The sequence below is a fragment of the Mirounga leonina genome, unplaced genomic scaffold (assembly GCF_011800145.1).
Source record: "Mirounga leonina isolate KUSES-001 unplaced genomic scaffold, KU_Mleo_1.0 Mir_153, whole genome shotgun sequence".
In the NCBI taxonomy this organism is placed as follows: Eukaryota; Metazoa; Chordata; class Mammalia; order Carnivora; family Phocidae; genus Mirounga; species Mirounga leonina.
The window spans coordinates 8,666,279-8,686,860 of record NW_023270387.1 but is presented as its reverse complement, the minus strand read 5'-3'; the positions used below and the strand labels follow the sequence as shown (position 1 = coordinate 8,686,860).

At 43.7% G+C, this 20,582-nt stretch overlaps 1 protein-coding gene across 7 annotated transcripts in view; it reads right to left on the bottom strand.

Annotated features, from left to right (window-relative positions):
• The window catches only part of DIXDC1 (DIX domain containing 1), a 59,892-nt gene that overhangs the window by 4,331 nt on the left and 34,979 nt on the right, over positions 1–20,582 (bottom strand). For all 7 annotated transcript variants that reach the window (XM_035008927.1, XM_035008926.1, XM_035008929.1 and 4 more), the window contains 13 exons: positions 19,047–19,195; positions 15,533–15,622; positions 14,316–14,369; positions 12,736–12,786; positions 10,255–10,359; positions 9,769–9,822; positions 9,212–9,304; positions 9,061–9,132; positions 8,187–8,276; positions 7,681–7,842; positions 7,136–7,202; positions 1,296–1,401; positions 206–314 (listed from right to left, as the gene is read on the bottom strand). In XM_035008927.1, coding sequence (XP_034864818.1) covers positions 206–314; positions 1,296–1,401; positions 7,136–7,202; positions 7,681–7,842; positions 8,187–8,276; positions 9,061–9,132; positions 9,212–9,304; positions 9,769–9,822; positions 10,255–10,359; positions 12,736–12,786; positions 14,316–14,369; positions 15,533–15,622; positions 19,047–19,195 — 1,202 coding nt within the window. The remainder of the gene's footprint in view (positions 1–205; positions 315–1,295; positions 1,402–7,135; positions 7,203–7,680; positions 7,843–8,186; positions 8,277–9,060; positions 9,133–9,211; positions 9,305–9,768; positions 9,823–10,254; positions 10,360–12,735; positions 12,787–14,315; positions 14,370–15,532; positions 15,623–19,046; positions 19,196–20,582) is intronic.

The following is a 20,582-nucleotide window of genomic DNA, read 5'->3' as shown; positions in this document are numbered from 1 at the left end:
AGTCCTTGAACTGAAGAAGCTGAAAACTCCTTGTGCAATTCCCTGACCACGTCGGTCTAGAGTAATCAGACTGGTCTGAGGCTCTGGAAAATTCCTCTGACCTGGTTAGGGAACTCGGGTACTTTGGGTACTGGTCCCTGAGGAGGAGGCTCTGGGGTTCAGGAATCACCAGCAATACCACCCAGACTCCCCAGGGATTCGGTACCTCCTCTTTGACAGTGCCAAACTCAGGATCCAGCGCTTTGAAGTGATACCGGTGATTTCCCTCCCGGTCAATAGCTGCTTTAAAATCCTTTAGTGTCACCTCCCCCAATCTGCAACAAAAGGCAAGAGCACTGAAATAGACTGTTTATCAATATTTTGGAAAGATGAGATGTTAGCTTTAAAGCCAGGCCCCTGCCAAAGACTCTCCAGGCAGAAACGGCATGGCCTTGCTAGGTCCCTGCCCCTGATAACCCAGACAATTCTACAACAGCAGAGGTTAGGGAGCCACCATGAGGGAAGGAGAAGAGCATTACGGATGGGGTGATCTGAGAATTTAAAATAGATTTTTTGTTTCGGCAGCAGCCAGATCACTTTTCTCTGTTTTACTCTAGAACTAAGACATCATAAGGTCTCTGAAATCTAATTTGTTGAACTATCAATATGTCTAAGTTCTCTTGATTTCCTTCTTTGCAACAATACTCCATTTCCCTAGGCTGGTAGAGTTAAATCAGACATCACTGTCTTCATCCTTCCAGCTTCGGAAAGCTCCCCTTTAGCCCAGACCAACTAAGCAAACTCTCCAGGAGAGGGACATCCTATTACCTCTCTCAGTTGTAGGTTCCAGAGTTTAAAAAGTCTTTCTTTCAAAGCCATTTACCTTACAAGGGAGTATAAATGAATGTTTGAAGGTTCTTAACATGAATTCTCAGTTGCTTAGATGCAATCATCAAATAGGACCAAGATCAATGACTAATAGCCCTGGAGAGCCAGGCTGCAATCCATGGCTATCAATGGGGGCTGTTTTGAGCCCTTAAAAAACGGTTTCTCCTAACTTGGAACATATCTGTGTATCAGGATTGGAAGCACTATTATTGTGTCTGAACCTTGCAGCAGATCATGACTTGTCCCTTGTAATGCCACTGGTTAGTGGTGACACTGAAACTAGGATCCCAATCTGTATTCTTACTACACCATACTGTTTCCCAAACACCGCTCAGCTCATTCAGTGGGCAGTAACGCATGATTATGCCTCCTGTCATTACTTTGTCCTTTTAAAAAGTAAAAGAGAAATAGCGATCCCCAAATCTCACCTCTTTGGTATATTGACCATGAAGGGTGTAAGTGACCGGTCAGTGAAATAGAGCACTTTAGTGCAGGTACTGCTGACAGCTGGAGAGCTCTGTGAGTGAGGCAACTCTGCAATCAGAGAGAGACTCCGTGGTCAGAATTTGCTCCCACCCCGCCCCCCGTTTCCTGTCATTCAAAGTGCCCCAGGAGAATGAAGCTGCCTGAGGTCACAGCCCAGCTTTCACACTGTTGCAAAACACCAACCACGTCCTTAGGGTGTGATCCACAGGAAGTCACCACTGGGGCCACGAAGCCAGGGGGTGCTTCAGACATGGACACTATCATGAGGCCACCATTTCTCACCCATTCCAGGTATCTCTACCAGGGGATAATGAGTGTCCTGACAGGCATTGTTGCTCAGAGTCAAAAGAGGTCAAAGAAGCCAGACAAGATTTCCACTAAGGAAGAATGGACACACAGCGGGAGTTGCAGATGCTGCCAACATTTAGACAGTGGCACGACAATGCTCGTGCCATTCATGAAAAGAGAAATGAGCAGGAACAAGAACCACAAAGTAACCTCAGAAACTCCGATTCCAAGGGACTTCATGCTTCCACTGTGCAAGGTACAAGACTTATTTTATCCCTTAGCTACACAGAATCTATATGTATTGGTCCCATGGTTTGTTTGTGGGGTTTTTTTTAATTTAATTTAATTTTTAAAGATTTTATGTATTCATTTGACAGGGAAAGCACGTAATCAGGGGGAACTGCAGGCAGAGGGAGATGCAGACTCTCCGCTGAGCAGGGAGCCAGACGCGACCCGGGGCTCCTTCCCGGGACACTGGGATCATGACCTGAGTCGAAGGCAGATGCTTAACAACTGAGCCACCCAGGCGCCCCCCAACCTCGGTCTTGAGGGTGGGGCATTTGCAGTGATCCTACACTCCCCCCAAGGGTAGACAACCTCTAAATATATGAGCCCAAGACAGTGTCCTACCAGGCTCCCAGGGGTAGACAGTTCTCTTTTCCTTTTTTCCATCCCCCTTGCCAAAATGGGTCTTCACCTTTGCCTGGGACAGGGAGGGAGGGGGAAACATTTGCTGCCCTTCCCTATTGGCTTAAGGCTTTTGTTCCTTAGAGAAGAATGTTTCATGCTTTTCCTGCAGTGGTAGCTGCTCCCCATCTCTGGGCCTCCACCACCAAGAAAGGTTTTCTGTAGACTCTCTTCCCACAACCAGTATTTTTCACAAGCACCCAATGGAGGTCCATAAAGAGCCTGCAAGTGTATGTAAACTCCTCTTGCATCTGTGGCCCCAAGGGTTCCTCTCCTCTCTGCTTAGCCTTGACCAATTACAATCCTAGCTGAATTCTTCCATTCTTCTTGTATGGTGGCGCCATCTTCCTCCCGTGCTCTGCCAAAAGTACACCAGGGCTTGCATCCAGCCTCTCCTTGGAAGCACGCGTTTGTACTCAGACTAGTCGGTTGCCCTATGATCTCATCTCTCTCACGGGTTCAAGAAAGTTATGATATTTTTTAGGTTACCCAACTTTGTCTTATTATTAGGGTAGGAGCAAGACTCCTTCCAGCCTTCTACATCCTAGCCAGAGGTTGGATATTACTTTTTTTAACTAACTTTTTTTAAATGGAGGTAAAATTCACATAACACAAAACTCACCATTTTAACCATTTAAAGTGTACAATTCAGTGGCATTTAGTACATTCAGTGTTATGTCACTCTAACTACTATCTAGTTCTAGAACAGCTTATTATCCCAAAAGGAAACCTCATACCCATTAAGCAGTCACTCCTTCCTAATCTTGGCATCTGTCTGATGTACTCTATTTGTTGTCTCTATGGATTTGCCTATTCTGGACTTTTCATATCAAAGGATTCATCCAATTTATACCCTTTTGTGTCTGGCATCATTCACTTAATGTTTTCAAGGGTCATGTTGTAGCATGTATCCGTACTTCATTCCTTTTAATGGCTGCATAATATTCCATTGGGTGCACATGTCAGAATGTGTTTAAACATTCATTGGGTGATGAGCATTTGGGTTGTTTCCACCTTTTAGCTATTGGATATAATGCTATGTACATGTGTGTGCATTTTTTTTTTCTGAATACCTGTTTTTATTTTTTATTTTTTTAATTTAAGATTTTTTATTTATTTATTTGAGAGAGAGAGACACAGCGAGAGAGGGAACACAAGCAGGGGGAGTGGGAGAGGGAGAAGCAGGCTTCCCGTGGAGCAGCGAGCCTGATGCGGGGCTCGATCCCAGGACCCCAGGATCATGACCTGAGCCGAAGGCAGATGCTTAACGACTGAGCCACCCAGGCGCCCCTGAATACCTGTTTTTAATTCTTTTGAGTATATACCTAGGAATGGAATTGCTGGATCATATAGTAATTCTATATTTAAGTTTTTGAGGAACCACCAAACTGTTTTCCACAGCAGCTGTACCATTTGACATCCCCACCAGCAATGTATGAGAGCTCCCATTTCTCCACATCCTCAACACTTACTTTTCATTCCTTTAGAACTAAGGTATCTCATTGTGGTTTTGATATGCATTCCCTAATGACTCTTGGTTTTAAACATCTTTTCATGTGTGGATTGGCCATTTGTTTATCTTTGGAGAAATGCCTATTCAAGTCCTTTGCCTGTTCGTCATTGGATTTGTCTTTTGTTGTCAGTCTGGAAGAGTTCTTTATGTATTCTGTATCCTAGATCCTTATCAGATATATGATTTTCAAGTATTTTCTCCTATTCTCTTTGTCTTTTCACTTTCTTTTCCCCTGTCTTTTCACTTTCTTGATAGTGTCCTTTGATGCAAAAAAGTTTTTAATTTTGATGAAATCCCAATTTCCCTATTTTTTCTTTTGTTGCTCATGCTTTGTTCTCTTTTGTTGCTGACTGAGAATCCAAGGTCATGAATATTTTCCCTGTTTTTCTTCTAAGAGTTTTTAGCTTTAGCTCTTATATTTACATCAATGATCCATTTTTAATTTTTGGACATGGTGTGAGGGTGTGAGGTAGGGGTCCATCTCTACTCTTTTGCATGTGGATATCCAGTTGTCCAGCACCATTTGTTGAAGAGACTATTTGCTGGTCAAATGACCAGAGATGCATTGGTTTTATATGAACTCTCAATTCTATTCCACTAATCTACTGTACTACTTTTTTTTTTTAAGATTTTTTTTTTTTTGAGAGAGAGAGAGCACACAAGAGGGGTGGTGGGGCAGAGTGAGAGGGAGAAGCAGACTCCCTGCTGAGCAGGGAGCCCAATGCAGGGCTCAATCCTAGAACCCTGGCATCATGACCTGAGCCAAAAGCAGATGCTTAACCGACTGAGCCACCCAGGCGCCCCTCTACTGTATTACTTTTTAAATCTGAAATAATTATTATTGTTTTCCCTTAAGAGTAAAAGGCAAAAAAAGAAGTGGATTCAGAGAGAAGATTACTCTTTAAGGAGATCTGGCTGTGATGAAATGGAGAAAGACAGGGCATAAGGCAGAGGGGAATAATTGGAAGGTATTCTGAGACTATTAACATTTGCCTGCACCTCTTAAATGCCACACTATACCACATTATTTGCATACAATATTTCACTTAACGCTCCTAATCTCTCAAAATTATCTCCATTTCATGAAAAAGGAAACTAAAATTCAGTGATATTAACACCCTTGCCCATGATCACACACTCTGCTGAGAGCCAAAACTGCACCCCAGATTTGTTTGATTCCATACTCCATATTTTTCCCACTCTACTTTGTGTCCAAAACAAGTGCCTTTCTACCTACAGGGAGATATCGAGTTGTCATTCAGAAATATAGCCCTGCAACTCAGAAAAGGGCCGAGGTTAGAGATTAAAGTTTAAAAATAATCAGCACGTAAGAGTAGTTGAAGTTGTGGGAGTGGAGGGGGATTATCTAAAAAAAATACGAAAAGGCCTAGGTCTAGACCTCCCATGGATCCCAGGACACATCGACATTCAAGGGTTTGACAGAGAAGACAAGAGAAGGAGACTGTTGAGTTCACTGGTCTGCACATCCAAAGAGGGCAAATGTCCATCCTGTTCATCTCTGTATCTCCTGTGTCTGACACAGATACTACATAATGGATGTTCAATAAATATCTGCTGAATGAATAACTGGTTGGCATTGAAGTTAAAGAGGAAGAACGTGTACAGAAGGAGACTATTCAAGAACAGTAAGTGATTTTGAAAAGTCAATGGAAGATAAGGTTTGAAAAGTAACCACTTTGTTTAAGGCCGAGAAGGTCAACATTGATCCAACAAAAAGAACACTAAGTGGATTAGCTGAGTAACAGTTGACTGGTGGCTTGAGTAGTGAATGGGAAGAAAGGATGGAAAAAGGACAGTGGTAGACTATTTTTTCAAGGTTTGATGGGGGGAATAAGAGAAAAAAGTCAGTAGCTAGAGGGCTAGCGAGTTACACAAGCTTTTGTGTTTTCAGAAGAGAGACCTTGTAGCTCATTTGTGAATACAGAAATTAGATTCACATCCTAGTTTACAAGCAGCTATGAATTTATTTGCAGTATTGGGGATAAGTACTACAAATACACAAAAGGGTATGGAGGAATTTATTAGACTTTTAAAGAAGAATTTCCAAATATTTAGACTTCTCTGCATTGGCAGTTTATATTAACCTAAAGAAAGTACTGAAGGGGATGACAATAAAATAAAAAGCCTCTCAAGAAATGAGGGACGCCTGGGTGGCTCAGTTGGATGAGCGTCTGCCTTCAGCTCGGGTTACGATCCCAGGGTCCTGGGATCAAGTCCAGCATAGGCCTCCTTGCTTGGCAGGGAGCCTGCTTCTCCCTCTGCCTGCCACTCCCCCTGCTTGTACACGCTCCCCCGCCCACCTCTGACAAATAAATAAAATCTTAAAAAAAGAACAGAAATGACTGTTTCAAAACAATGCTAGAAAAAGAAATTGAAACTAATTCTGGTACTAATATAATTTGATTTGTTCCCAGTGTAAATCCCTCATTCAAGAAGAAAAGGTACCTGGGGGCTTACATATTATTTTATTTACCCTACAAATAACATTTTACCTTTCTTATTGTGCCAATATCTTAAGTGTCTTACTTTTTTTTTTTATTAATGTAGTTTTCAAAATTGCATATGTAACAGACAAAATTGGTTACAGTCAGCTTTTTACTATTTGGTTTTTGTAGATTATTACGGACTTTTAGATTAGGCCTGGGTAGACCATAAAAAGATAAGAAAATGTGGACATTATTAAAGCAAAAGGTAACATACACGATAAAAGAGAAATTACAGGCAGCGTAGGTTTCCAGCATGTTTGAAGGAACAGGGAAAGGACTGTAAGGAGAGGGCACAGAGCAGGTTAAATTACTTCTCAGGCGTGGCCACTAAGTGGCGCAAATCTTTTGCAGGACTCAAACTGAAAGACCTGCACATCCGGTTTTAAGGAAAATCTCCAAAGAAATTAAACTTCCTGCCTTCAGGAAGAACTGGAAATTTTCTGTGCTATTTGGGACTGTAGAATAGTTTGTGCGTGTTCTTGTTGTCTTATATTTTGCTGTGTTCAGTGTAAATGTTTTGATATTGTAGATTTTCCAAAGATATTTTAGCCTGAGTCAGCAGCATCCTGCGAGTGGCTAAATGGTACTTGGGGTGATGGTGGTGATTTCGATGGTATGTGTCTTCAGAGTCCTAGAAGTAACTTGATTTAAGTATTGCTATAGAAACAATGTAAGAGTGAAGTATCACAAGAAAAATTCTACTCTCAAAATGTTGGTAGCAAGAAAAACACGAAATTTCTGATCTAATGTGCTAGGGAGTCCTTCCTGAGCAATAATGAGTACTTACTTGAATTAGGGGGCCAGGACTCCCGGTATTCACTACCTGCTTGAGCTCTGGGTGACTTGCCCCGAACCTGAGGAGCCACACGAAAATGTGAAGAGTTATGATCAGTAGGAGAATTTATCCAAGAAATTTAAATCATAAAACTGTACCTGAAATATATACTTTTCTACCACATCTTCCACAGTATATAAAATCGGACAGTGTATCCTAACAATAATGATGTACATTTATAAAAGGCTTTCTAGTTTCCAGTGCATTTTCCCATATTATTTCCACATCCAATGCCAAGCTCATTCAGGGGAGAAGAGGAAGGGCAAGAAGCAGTAAAGAGAGACCCCCGTGGGGTCAAGAACCACAATTCCTTAAACACGCAATTTCTAGGAGCAAGTTATCACGAACGCCTTTCCTGATGAAGAGTTGGCTCCATTTAGAGGAAAACCTTGGACAGGGTCTTCCTGTCTGTTAGCATGGCCCTCATTAAACTAAACTTGATCAAACTAAGTTCTTTGGGTGCTTGCCCAAGAGAACCAGCCCAGGAAGAGCATTACCCTTCTGTCCTGTTTCTTCTGGGTCTCCACGGCGTGCAAGCGCTCCATCAGGCTGGAGATGCCCTGCTCCAGGCTGTCGATGGTGTGGTGCTGAGGGTCGTGGCCACTGAAGCTATTGCGCAGGCTGCGGAGCGCGTCACGAACGAGCTGCAGGTCGCTGGTCTGTGGGCAGAAGGGAGGTGCCGCTGAGCAGGCATGGCGCCGTACGATTAACCACATCCCAACCGCCGGGCTTAAGTTGGTACAGGAGAGAGCCTCCCAGGACAGGTCTTTTATTTTCGAGGGAGGAGGTGTGAATGGTAAGAAATTTTCCTTCACAGAAGTGGGCCTACTGTTTGCCCGCTAATTATTCATGGCGGATAGCAAGTGCTTCACATCTTACGCACTCAACAGACTCAAGAATTTGGGAACTGGGGTATAAAAGGCCCAGCGCGCTGGCAAAGGCTAGGCTACTCTTCTGGTTTTAGCTGGAAGGGGAGGTCTGCACGCAAATCCTAAGAACCTACCCCTTTGTGAGTGACTGAAGCAGCTCCTTTGCCGGCCACAGGAAGGAGAAAACCATTGCTTTGAGAGTTGTGACTGTTGTAGTTGGTCACCTACAGCAGCAAGAAGAAGCGATGCTTGTTATAAGGGAGAATTCCAAACCAAGATGTCCTGTCTTACTTTTCTTATTTACACTTATCCCTTCCTGACATAGTATATCATTGTGTATTTGTTCATGTCGCTCTCAGTTAGAAAGTAAGCCTCATGAATGCACAGACTTTTTTTTTTCCTCCTTCTGTTCACTGCTGTAACCCCTGTACTTGATACTTGGTTGGCACTGTTGAATGAGGAATGAGCAAACTGGAAGCCTCAGCCTGGAGACGCCCAACCTCGCCTCAGCCCGGCCACCAGAGGGCCTGAGAATGCTGCCCCAGCACCTCCAGACTTCACTTTGGTGAGGAAAAAAAAAAAGAAGAATGACTAATATTTTTTGAGCCTGACTTTGTGCCAAGTGGACTATTCATTTTCCAGATGAGTCATTTCTTTTTCTTCTTTTCAGATGAATCTTCTTTTTTTTTTTTTCAATGAGTCTTATTTCTAAGGCTCAAAGCAAAGCAAATTAAGGTCACACAATGGCAGCAAGTATGAAAAGCCAGAATTCGAAACCAGATTTTCTTTGCCTGGAACCTGCACTCTTTTTAAAATTTTATTAAGTTTTATTTATTTAAGTATTCTCTACACCCAGTGTGGGTCTCGAACTCAAGGCCCTGAGATCAAGAGTCGCATATTATTGCGACTGAGCCAGCCAGGAGCCCCTGGAACCTGCACTCTTAACCCCCTCACCAAATAGCCTCTTTGATCCTGCAGATGTGGGGCGGGGGGCAAGGTGCCAGTTACCTCATCTGCCTCTCTTTTCATACAGCGAGCCAAAAGGACGTCTTTCTGTTCCAGCTCCCGCTCTAGATCCACCTGCAAATAAGAGACTGAATCAGAAAAGGATGTCTTCGGGCTGGAGGGGCAGGAAGTCAGTGTGTGACTATGTTCCCACCTGCTGGTAACTGGCCTCGGAAAGCTTCCGGAGGGCTTCTTCCAGCTTGGCCTGGTGCTGCTGGAGGAGGCGCTCCTTCTGCCCCAGCTCTTTCTGCAATTGAGACAGAGCTTTCAGACGGTAGCAAAGCCAAGCATGCTGAACAGCTCACCGCGGGCCGGCAAGTTCCACCCGAGCAAAGGAGAGCCTCAGGGGGAAGAGTCCCTTCCTCAAGCCACACAGGAAGAAATTCCACACCGTAGTCATGTGACACCACAGAGGAGTCTTGGAAATGTAAGGAGGAAGGAACTACCATTTGTAGGAGGACCACTACATGCCACGCATGCTAGTTAGACATAAAGGTTGAGATGGAAGTTTCCAGACAGCTACTTCTATACTCCTTCTCGTAGACATGCTATCTATTCTTCAGGGTTATTGAATCAAAGGCACGCAGAAGGTTTCCTTGCAGAAAGCAGCAATGAGAACAGGGTACTTAAGAGCTCTTTGAACAATAGCAACAACAGAACGTCCATAAAAGGTCAAATGGAAATCCTTTCCAAACTGATATGCATACTTACTTGATATTCTCCCAAGAGCCGGTTCCGCTCATCTAGCTTCCTCTGCAGGTCCACCTGCAAGAAGGAAAAGAGAGAATTAATTGGCACAGAGGTATTGTCTGCCAAGCCCGGTAGGGAACCAGCTATGTAGTAACCAGGTGGATGTTGGCTACTAGAGTATAGAGCACAGAGAGGGCACAGCTATGGTGAAAACACACAGCTGCCCTCCGGCTGCTCTCGGTTTCAGTAAGATAATCAACCGGTCGCACCACAGTTTTGCCTCTATCTCAGTGTCCTCAAAATTGAAGGGCTCGAGGCCAGTGTGAAATGGGCTTCCAGCCAGGAACAGAGATGAATCTAACAGGAAGTAAAACTAATTGCAGACGTGGAGGGTGGGCACCTCAGAAATAAGCTAAGAGAGATTAGGATGGCATGTCTAACAGGACTTCACGTATCCTATTTTGCTATTGGGGCTCAATGAGGTCCAAGTTCATTCATTTAGCTCACATTCTGGTTGTGCAGCTCATCTTTGTCCATATTTGCCCTCAGCAGTTCTTGTTTGAGCTGAAGAACAGATGTGTCCTGTTGAGTCAACCTCTGCTGCAAGGCATCCTGGGGAAAAAAGCATACTCATTACTGTGGTCCCAATTAATCAATCAGCCAGTTATCACTACAAATTTTAAACCCCTTACTGCGTATCCAACATTAGTTCTGGCAAACTGGGAGACAAAAAGAATATGAGGTCTTGCTATAAAGAGATGAGCAGGAATTATTCTGTCCCTTTCCAGGATGCTAGCAACTAAAGCAAAGTCCTATCCATCGTCCTACGTAGCTGACTGAAACCTGATTTTTCCTCCACCTATTATTCACCCCTACCCTCCATTGCATTCCTGGCAGCATGATGCCCTAGAGAGAGAGTCAGTGCCCTTTGGGATCCGATAGACCGAGATTCAAATTACAAGTCTACTGCTTACCTTCACGACAGTGACCATGGACAATGCTCTCGCCTTCCTCCCACCGTGGCTTTCTCATCCGTATCTTGGGCATTTAAATACTGAATCTAGATGAGCTCTTTTTCCTTCTCATTCTCTGCCAAGCCCCCATCTCCTAGAGGGCTGGACCCTATTTCTGCCTGCCACCCTGTTCATACAGAATCCTTGGAATCACTCCCACCCTGTCTTCCAGAGTGTTGCTCCCACCCTGCTCCCATTGCCTTCCAATGCCGAATCTGGACCAGGATTGGGATTATATTTCCATGCTCAGAACTCTTCTTGGACTGATGGTTTCTCTTCCACTGTCTACGATCTTACCAGCTTTAGGGTATCTTTCTCTCAGCTTGGAACCTCTTGGTTCCTACCATGCCTAAGAAATGTGGGTTGTACATACTTAAAAGGGTCAGCTGGAACACATTTTTCCAACCATGGTGGCCTGATATGGAACTCATGGATTGGAGCTGCACTGCAGTGTATCTGCCCTGACTTTTCTCTCTTTACAGACTGCAAAGCAATGGTGCGGGCTCCGGAGAATGTGAGGGTCCATTCTTAAGCCACGACAGTACGTGCCAAAGGTCGTCCAAGATGCCCCTTGGCATCAGCAGTTCAGAGAACTTTTCCCAAAGTGTTAGTAAGTGTTGCATGGGAGAAAAGGTACTTCTGTGGTTAATAATTTCAAACTTTTATTTGTTTGTTTGTTTGTTTTGTTGTTGTTGTTGTTTTTAAAGATTTTATTTATTTATTTGACAGAGAGAGAGCGAGAGCAGGAACACAAGCAGGGGGAGTGGGAGAGGGAGAAGCAGGCTTCCCGCTGAGCAGGGAGCCCGATGTGGGACTCGATCCCAGGACTCTGGGATCATGACCTGAGCCGAAGGCAGACGCTTATCGACTGAGCCACCCAGGCGCCCTAATTTCAAACTTTTTTAAGCCAACCTTTCTATGACAGACTTTCTCAGGTCCTTTAGTATGGTGTTATTCACTGGGATTCTTCCAGCCTACAGGGCGCTTCTCAAGCTTATTTGAGCACAGAACACTTTGTTTTCTGAAGTATCTCAAAGGATTAAGGCTATGAAATACACTCTGACTCTGACAAACACTGCTGAGCTGCCCTCCAGTCTAGCCCATGAATGGAAGTGCAGAGAAGAAGGGAAAAGCAGCAGCTTAAGAACATCCTTTCGCACTTCTAGGTGTTTATTCAACAGATACATTCCCACTTGGGTGAAACAACGTATATTCAAGGCTGTTAGCCAGATCCCTGTATTAGTAAGAGACTGGAAATATCCTAAAAGACCGTCAATAGGAACTGATTACATTATCATATAAATATACATTGGCATACTATGCAGCCATAAAGAAAGATCTAGAAAGGTCTTTATGTATCAATAGAATGATCTCCAAGATACGCTAAGTAAAAAAGGGCAACATGTCAAGCTGCATGTATAATATACTATTATTTGGGGAAAAATCATATACATACACATTTATTGATAACTGCTAAGTTACCTCCAGGAAAGGGAACTAGGTGACTGGGAGGGGGTGGGAGGTGGGGGGTGGAGAATATGGCAGGAAGACAGATTTTTCAAGGATTATCTTTTTAGACCTTCTTCACTTCAAGCCATTTAATATTATTAACTACTCAAAAACTATGTAAATTACAATGTTTAAGAGGACATTCATCTTTAGAATTGAAGAAAACTGTAAAAACTGATTGTTTTTACATATAAAAACTGCCAGGGTGCCATAGGGGAAGGGACAGCGCCATGAGTCGTAACCACCAGAAATAAGCCTCAGCAAAACACAGGTATTTTCCTCAACGTGTCTCACTTCCCATCTACAAAGCACTTTCTAGCATCACACGGCCTGTCCAAGGCTCCCGCAGATGTATACAAGCCCACAGACCCAACTACCCTCCTCCCACTCCCACCCACACTCAGCAGTAGATAGCTTTACCAGGTAGAGTTTGTTTATTTAAAGGGTTAAATGTCTTCCTTTTTACCTTTATCCCCTGTAAGTTTCTGGCTTCTTGTTTACATTTCAGCAGCTCCTTCTGTAAATCAAATATAGTTAGATCAGATGGTAGCATCTGGGTTGCATCAGAAGCATTACCTCATTCTGTCAGTAAGAACACAAAACTCAGATAACCATTCCATGAATAATTAACCCTCTCCTGAGGCAGGAAGCAGGTCCGGTCCAGTAAACTCCGCTACCTCACAGAGACAAGAACGAGATCCATCCCGTTCTTCCCTGTGCTACCCAGGCCCAAATGCAGGTGGAGAAGTCTTGCCAAGAAAGAAGATACCCACATTCCCATAGACTCTCATTCCTACATTTAGCACTCTTCACTGACAGGAAAACCTAATCCTGATCATCTAAGTCTCCCTTACTGAAACACAATCATATCTTAATATGCCTACCCCCAATGTCATTTGTTCAGCAAAGGGTTAGAATACTTTAGATTGTCCAAGTGAGCATTATTCTTTATAAATCAAACAAAAACACATTTAGCCCAATGATGAAATACTAATCATCCATCCTTTACAATGGATTAAATACATGTATATAATTGTCATTAGGAAAGATTTTAGGAGAGGGACACCCAGACCCCAGACCCTACTCTCTTCTTTTTCTATTGAATCACATCAAGAGTTTGGAATTACCCTATCTAAAATGGAGAATTCCTAACATGGGCTCCACAGATGGACTCGAAAGTAATTCTATTAAAAATTCAAGTCAGTTGAGTGTGTGTGCATATTCCTGGAGAGGGCGCTAATGGCTTTAGTCATATACCTATGACTCCAAAAAAGTTAACACCCACTGAACTAAAAGCATTCTGGGAAGAAGTCATTATAAAGGACCATACTGGACTATAGTTAATAATACTGTATTGTGTATTTGAAAGTTGATGAGATAGTAAATGTTAAAAGTTCTCATTAAAAGAAAAAAATGTGTAACTATGTGTGGTGGTGATCATTTCATAATGTATACATATATCAAATCAATATGTTGTATACCTTATAAATTATTAAAAAATTATTTAAAAAAGACCATACTGGGGGCGCCTGGGTGGCTCAGTCAGTTAAGCGTCTGCCTTTGGCTCAGGCAATGATCTCAGTGTCCTAGGATCCAGCCCCTCGGCAGGCTCCCTGCTCAGCGGGGAGTCTGCTTATCCCTCTCCCTCTGCCCCTTCCCACCTCGTGCTCTCATCCACGCATGTGCGCGTTCTCTCTCTCAAATGAATTTTTAAAATCTAAAAAAATAAATAAATAAAAACAAAAAAGACCATACTGATATTAGACCCATTTTTAATTAAAAAAGAAATATTATGAAACATTTAAAACATAAAGAAAGGTAGAACCAATGACATAGATAACTATTACTCACCACCAAGACTGAAAAGACATTACCTTTTTGCCATATTTAGGACCTGTCTCTCTCTTTCAATTAAAGACATAAAACAGACACAGCTCAAGTCCCAAGTCTGCATCCCTTCCTCTATATCCATCACTGTTCTGACGCTGGTGTGTGATATTCCCATAAATTTTTTCAAAGGGAAAAAAGGCACATGTTCTGACATACCTTTAGGTCCTGATTCTCCTCCCTGCTCTGATCCAGACGACTTTGGATTATAATCTAAATATAAGGCACAAAGAGATGGCTATGCAGCTATGCTGTGGAACTCAGAGGTCATTCATTCAACAAATATTTGCTGAGCACCTTTTTTGATGCCAGCCTTGTACTGTGAATTCAGAGAAGAACAGGCGGCAGCTCCCCACCGGCCCTGATGGAAGCACACGCACAGGGCAGTGCAAGGAAAGGACTGTGGGTGAAGTTCAGACAAGTGTGTATGTGCTGGGTCCCGGGGGGTCGGAGAAAAAGCAAAGGGATGACAAAGTGAAGCTTGCCTTGGAGGTAAATTATTGTTGCTGTTTATTAGAAAACGAATTAGAGGAGGACAGGAGAGGGATCAGGAAAACCAGCTGGACGGCTGCTAGCATACTGGACGGAGGCCTGAATTAAGGTGGTGGCTGTGTGAATGGAGAGAAGTGGATGGGAATATTTAAAAAGGGAACAGACAGAGCTGGGTGACCTACTGAACCTAGAGGGAAGGGCCAGAAGGATTCAAGGATGCTATTTTGGGTATCTGGGTGGATGGACAGCGATCAGAAACAGAATGCAAAGGGACAAGTAGTTTTGGCGGTGGGGAGAGAAAAGCTGTTTAATTTACGACTCAGTGAAGTGAGATGCTTATGGGACATGTAAGTGGAGATGATCAGCAGGTGGTTACATGCTGCACATACAAATCTACAACTCCGCGAAGAGAGCTGGGCTAGAAATCAGTATTTGAGAAGCAACATCTGAGTCAGGCGGGGAGTGGCGCCATGGAGGCAGATAATACTGCCCAGGTGAACGGATAAGACAGCAGAGGGCCCGGAGGGGAACTCTGAGCAGCACCGGCATTTAAGGCGTCCGCAGAGAAACAGATGCTTCAAAGGGAACCTGAATGTAAACTCTGTGAGGGTGATGTCTTAGGTCTGCTTTGTCATCACCGAATCTCCAGTACCTTGAAACTGTGCCAGGCACGTAGCTGGCACTCAATAACTATTTGTTGATGAGGGAGGGAGGGAGGGAGGATGGAAGAAAGAGCAGTCAAAAATATATGCGGAACACCCGGAGAGGCGGAGTCAGGGAAGAGAGCATTTCAAGAAGGTGAGGACAACAGAGTCAAAAGCTAAAAGTAAATCAAACACAGAAACCAGATTATCTGGTGTCCAGTCACAAAAGAAGGAACTCACCAGTTGTTCCTCAGGATTGACTCCTGGTTCACAGAGGGCCAAGGGCCTCTCCTGTTCATCTTCGGGTAAGGATCCATTGAGCAGTAAGGCCTGAATAACCACAGAAGCAGAAAGAAAATGGACTCCCATCAGATGACTGAGTCCAGAGTTGAGCTTGCTAAGCTTTTCCTAAATTGAAATCACAACTGAGCTTCCTATCAAAATCTCCTTGGTAATTTCTGGTCCTTAGATACCTCCAATTTTTCATCTTGGGTCTATCGGGAGTTCCTTTTGTCGGGCTCATGCTTAGGACCCTTTCATCTCTCTGGATGCACCTGAATCATCCACTCCAAGGCTCCTTGGCCCCAGCTGCTCAAAATGAATTCTACAACTGGAAAGTGAACTAAAAGCAGTAAGAATTATCCTTCCTTAGATGAGTTCATTACAATGAAATTATTTTAAATACATTTAGGGGCGCCTGGCTGGCTCAGTCTGTAAAGCATGCGACTCTTGATCTCAGGGTTGTGTATTCGAGCCCCATGTTAGGTGTAGAGATTACTAAAAAATGAAAAAAAAAATCTTAAAAAAATAAAATACATTTAGAGCACTGACTTGGGTTTGTTGGATTTTTGTTTGTTTTAATAACTCTGAATTTTTACTCCCTAGGGCAACCTGTATAGAGAACAAGAAGGAAAACGTATTTACGGAAAGATGTCCTCCTTCATTTCCACTCCCCACACCAGGCTTTGCTTTCTTTAGAATATGGAGGGGAGGCACATTTACCCTGAAGCTAAGGAAGCTCAAACCCTAGGGCCCCTCACATGCACTGACCCTCCCAAAGCCCCGATCTAATATTGTACACTTGACCCTTGAACAACACGGGTTTGAACTGCACGGGTCCAACTGATATGAAGTTTTTTTTACAAAATACAGTACAGTACTGCAAGTATATTTTCTCCTCCTTATGACTTTAACATTTTCTATTCTCTAGCTTACTTTAAGAACACAGTATATAGGGCGCCTGGGTGGCTCAGTTGGTTAAGCGACTGCCTTCGGCTCAGGTCATGGTCCCGGAGTCCTGGGATCAAGTCTCACATCGGGCTCCCGGCTCAGCAGAGAGCCTACTTCTCCCTCTGACCCTCTCCCCTCTCATGCTGTTTCTCTCTCTCTCTCTCTCTCAAATAAATAAATAAATAAAATCTTTAAAAAAAAAAAAAGTCTCACATCTTCATGTGGACTAACATACATCTTAAAAAAAAAAAAGAACACAGTATGTAATACATATAACAATCAAAACAGGTGTTAACCAACTGTTTATGTTATCAGTAAAGCCTACAGTCAACAGTAGGCTATTAGTAAAGTTTTGGGGGAGTCAAAAGTTACATGCAGATTTTCGACTGTGCAGGGGTTTGGTGCCCCTAGCCATCCCCCACCCCAAATTGTTCAAAGATCAACTGTACTCATAATCTGTAACCTTATTCTTAAAGAAGGCCCCCAAAACTGTATTCTTTAGCACTCACAAAACTTGGAACTGCTCATGCAGGTAGGTATCATGAGACCTATCAGCTCAGTGAAAGATTTAAGAGTGCGTCCCCATTTTATATTTCAATTCTGTCTCAATTCAATCAAGAGTTACAGAGGTTAAATCCTGTTTCAATAAATATAACACAAATTAACATCACAAATGCTGGTATATAAAAACTGTTTAAAATCCAGCCACTGGTTGGTCTACCAAGCACTAACTAATAATAAGACGTTAGTAAATCAAATGAATTTGGCTATCCCATGGAGTGTGGCAAAAGGTGTAAGACAACTATAAGACACCACGGGGAGCTAAGGGAGAGCAACGTCACAGAAGCACTAACTCTGTTAGTGGCAAAGTGTTGAGCGGGCTCTAACTGAGGCATACTAATAAGTCAGAAATCCTGGATGTGGCTTAGCATGCAACTTACTCATCACTGAAAGAGTTAAGAAGCCCAGTGGATGCTGTGAGCCCCATTGTATTCTATAATGGAACTGAATTCTCATTGTGATCATGTGGCTGTGAATTAAAACAACTCTGTTTGCAGGGAATATTAGGGTGCTGACTTTCTGCCTGTCAAATCTCTTCTTTTTCTGTCTAATCTGCCATCGGATTTCTCCCAGCCTGAAAAATGCAAACTAAACCAAAAGCCAAACTGATGGATATCTATGTTCATATAATGCAAATCATCCTGGGAAAGACCTGGTTGGATATGATCCCAAAGTTAGCACACATTAATTAAACCAGTCCTTAATGGAGTGGCAGATAAGAGATCTCAAAGGCAGACATTTAAAAAAATAACAAAGCCAATGGGGAAAAATCAACAACTCTCCTTGGGAATGTTTAGGCAGTAAACATTCCTCCAGCCCTTGTCAGCTCCTGGGGCATACGTTATGCAAACTGTTTCTCCACAGTACCAATCTCCTTTTTTCTTTCAGAACCCTTTGTGTCCCCACCCCGTTGCTGGCTGGCTGGGAGCACGCCCTCCACCGCAGGCCGGTAGCCAGAGCCACTCACAGAATGTGGGCTTTGTTTACATAACCATAAATATTTGACAATTCAGAAGCAGTGCAGTTCCCAGCACAAACAGAAAGGAATATTCCTAGGCAATTTCAGGGTCATCAGCACACGACAAGGGCTCCCGCAAACAGGGACAGACGCACAAAGACAGAGGACCTGGGGGGGGGGCGGTGGTCATTCAGGGTAGGAACTAAGTCAAGTGGGTCAGTCGGCCTGGGGGGGGAGGGGGGAGAATTGCCGAACTGGCACAAAGGTATAGAAAAGACTGAAGGGCTTTGTTGCTCGAGGAAAACCTGTTACCTGATCATTATGGCTTGGCAGCCTCTTACAAATGCATTGGGGGGAGCTAAATCCCTTAGCTAGACTCAAACGGAGACCTGCGGCATTACTTGAACTCTTGAACTCTTCCTAGGGACAAATTCCCGACTGTTTGCTGTGCCTGTCTCTGGGAAAGCACCATGACTGCAGGTCCGTAGCTGTGGATGGGGAGAGACCCGCCTATGAGCAAAGAGCCAGAAGAGGGGTTTGGTAGGGGTCCATAATGGCTCCCAGGCTTACAGAAATCGCAACAGCTGTGCTGTCAATGGGAGTCCGCAAGGTCCACTTAGGAGTACTCACACATAAAGAATGTTCTGCTCTTGGGGCACCTGGGTGGCTCAGTCGTTGGGCGTCTGCCTTCGGCTCAGGTCATGATCCCAGGGTCCTGGGATCGAGCCCCGTGTCGGGCTCCCTGCTCTTTGGGAAGCCTGCTTCTCCCTCTCCCACTCCCCCTGCTTGTGTTCCCTCTCTGGCTGTCTCTCTCTGTCAAATAAATAAAATCTTTAAAAAAAAAAAAGAATTTCCTGCTCTTTGAATGCTATTCCCTCTGTCTAAACTCCCCCTGCAACTCTGACCTCATATGAAACTGAATCAGTTTATTTTCAACTGATCCTCGTGAATTAAAAATAATCATCAATCGGTGCACCGAGGATAAACCACACGGGAAAGAGCTACCTGTAATCCTGATATCATTTTCTTTGCTTCCTCCATTTCTTTTTCCAAATGTTCTTGTTGTTCCAACAGCTGTTCTTCCCATGAGGTCTCCAGATAGGTCCCGGGGCTGCCTGGTCGCCAGTCTCGGGAAAACGGAGAGTCTGTCTCCTCTACAAAATGGAAGGAGGGAGTACAGTTCATGTTGAAGAAGACAGTTTCCAGCAGAAAGCGCTCACAGTCCCCCGCGTTCACGGGTTCAGGTCACCTGCCTTCCGAACCTGTCCGCACGGCGCAAACCAGACTCTCCACCAGGTGGGGCTATGAGACACAAAGAACTGGCTATGAACTCAAACTCCCCAGGTTGGGGAAACAGATCCTCCGCAGAACCTTTAAGAAGTAGTTAAGATTCCCTCCTGGGGAGTCTTCGTATGGGACACATAGACCCTACTCTTAAGTCTCTGGAACTGGCATCCCCGAAGCTGGATTCTGCCAGGTACAAAGAGAGGAGCTGCCAGTTGCCATAAAAACCAAATTCTCGTTGGTTGCTGCGAAGCTTCATAGGGGCGACTCCGAGTTAATATTCCTTTGACCGTTCCATCATACGGAAGCCCCTTTCACATAGGACGCTGTGTGAGTCACACAAGAAACAAACTAGTGAGAGCACACGTGCACAAACCATTCAATCTCGCTCCTTGGTTTCGTTTTATTTTCCTATGTTTATGGTCTCTTTGCTCTGGTTTCCTTGTCTATTTTATCCCATCTAATTGTGTGCCCGGCCATTAAAAATGCATTACGGAATACAGAAGGGTATAAACTCTCTGAGTAAGCGTCTTCATTCATAAGCGTGAATGTAACAAGGATAATTCCTCTGGGTTGCTGTGAAGATTGAATGAGGTAACTCATGTGCAGGGCTCCGTGGTGCCTGACCCAGAGCACTCACTCAGTAAATGCTTTCCCTCCCCAAGGTCCCAAGAGTTTCTGAATCAGTAACAGGACTGACTCTTTGGTGCTAATCCCAGGGCTAGAGGCAAGAATTTAAGTCCAGTTCTTCTTCTGAGGGCTTCAATTTCATTACAACCCTTATAGATGAATAAAACTCTATTGAAATCACATGCTTTGCTTCTTCTATGCTTCCCTCTATGTTTATGTAAGAAAAAGGAGAGCAAGTGAAACAGAAGAAGTCTAAACAAAGGGAACCCTTTGTGGTCCTTTCTGTGGCCGTCACACCAAAAGCCTGATGTAGTCTTGCTCTTTATATTCTTACACACACCTCTGTTCATACTATATATTCTTGGTTCATATTTAAGTCAAGGACTTACTGAAATTATTTCTATAACACAGGAATAATAAAAACTGTTTACTTGAGTAAGGCTTTTGGATTGCCCCAAAGTCATTTCCTAATTCATAGGTACCCAGCAGAGGAATGGCCCGTCTACACTGCTGTAAGATTTTTGACAGCTATGACATCAGAAGTGACATTCTGCAAGAGGATAAACACATTCATTGACTCAAAGGCATCAGAGCCCCCTAGAGCTGACCTGGCACGCACAGACTATG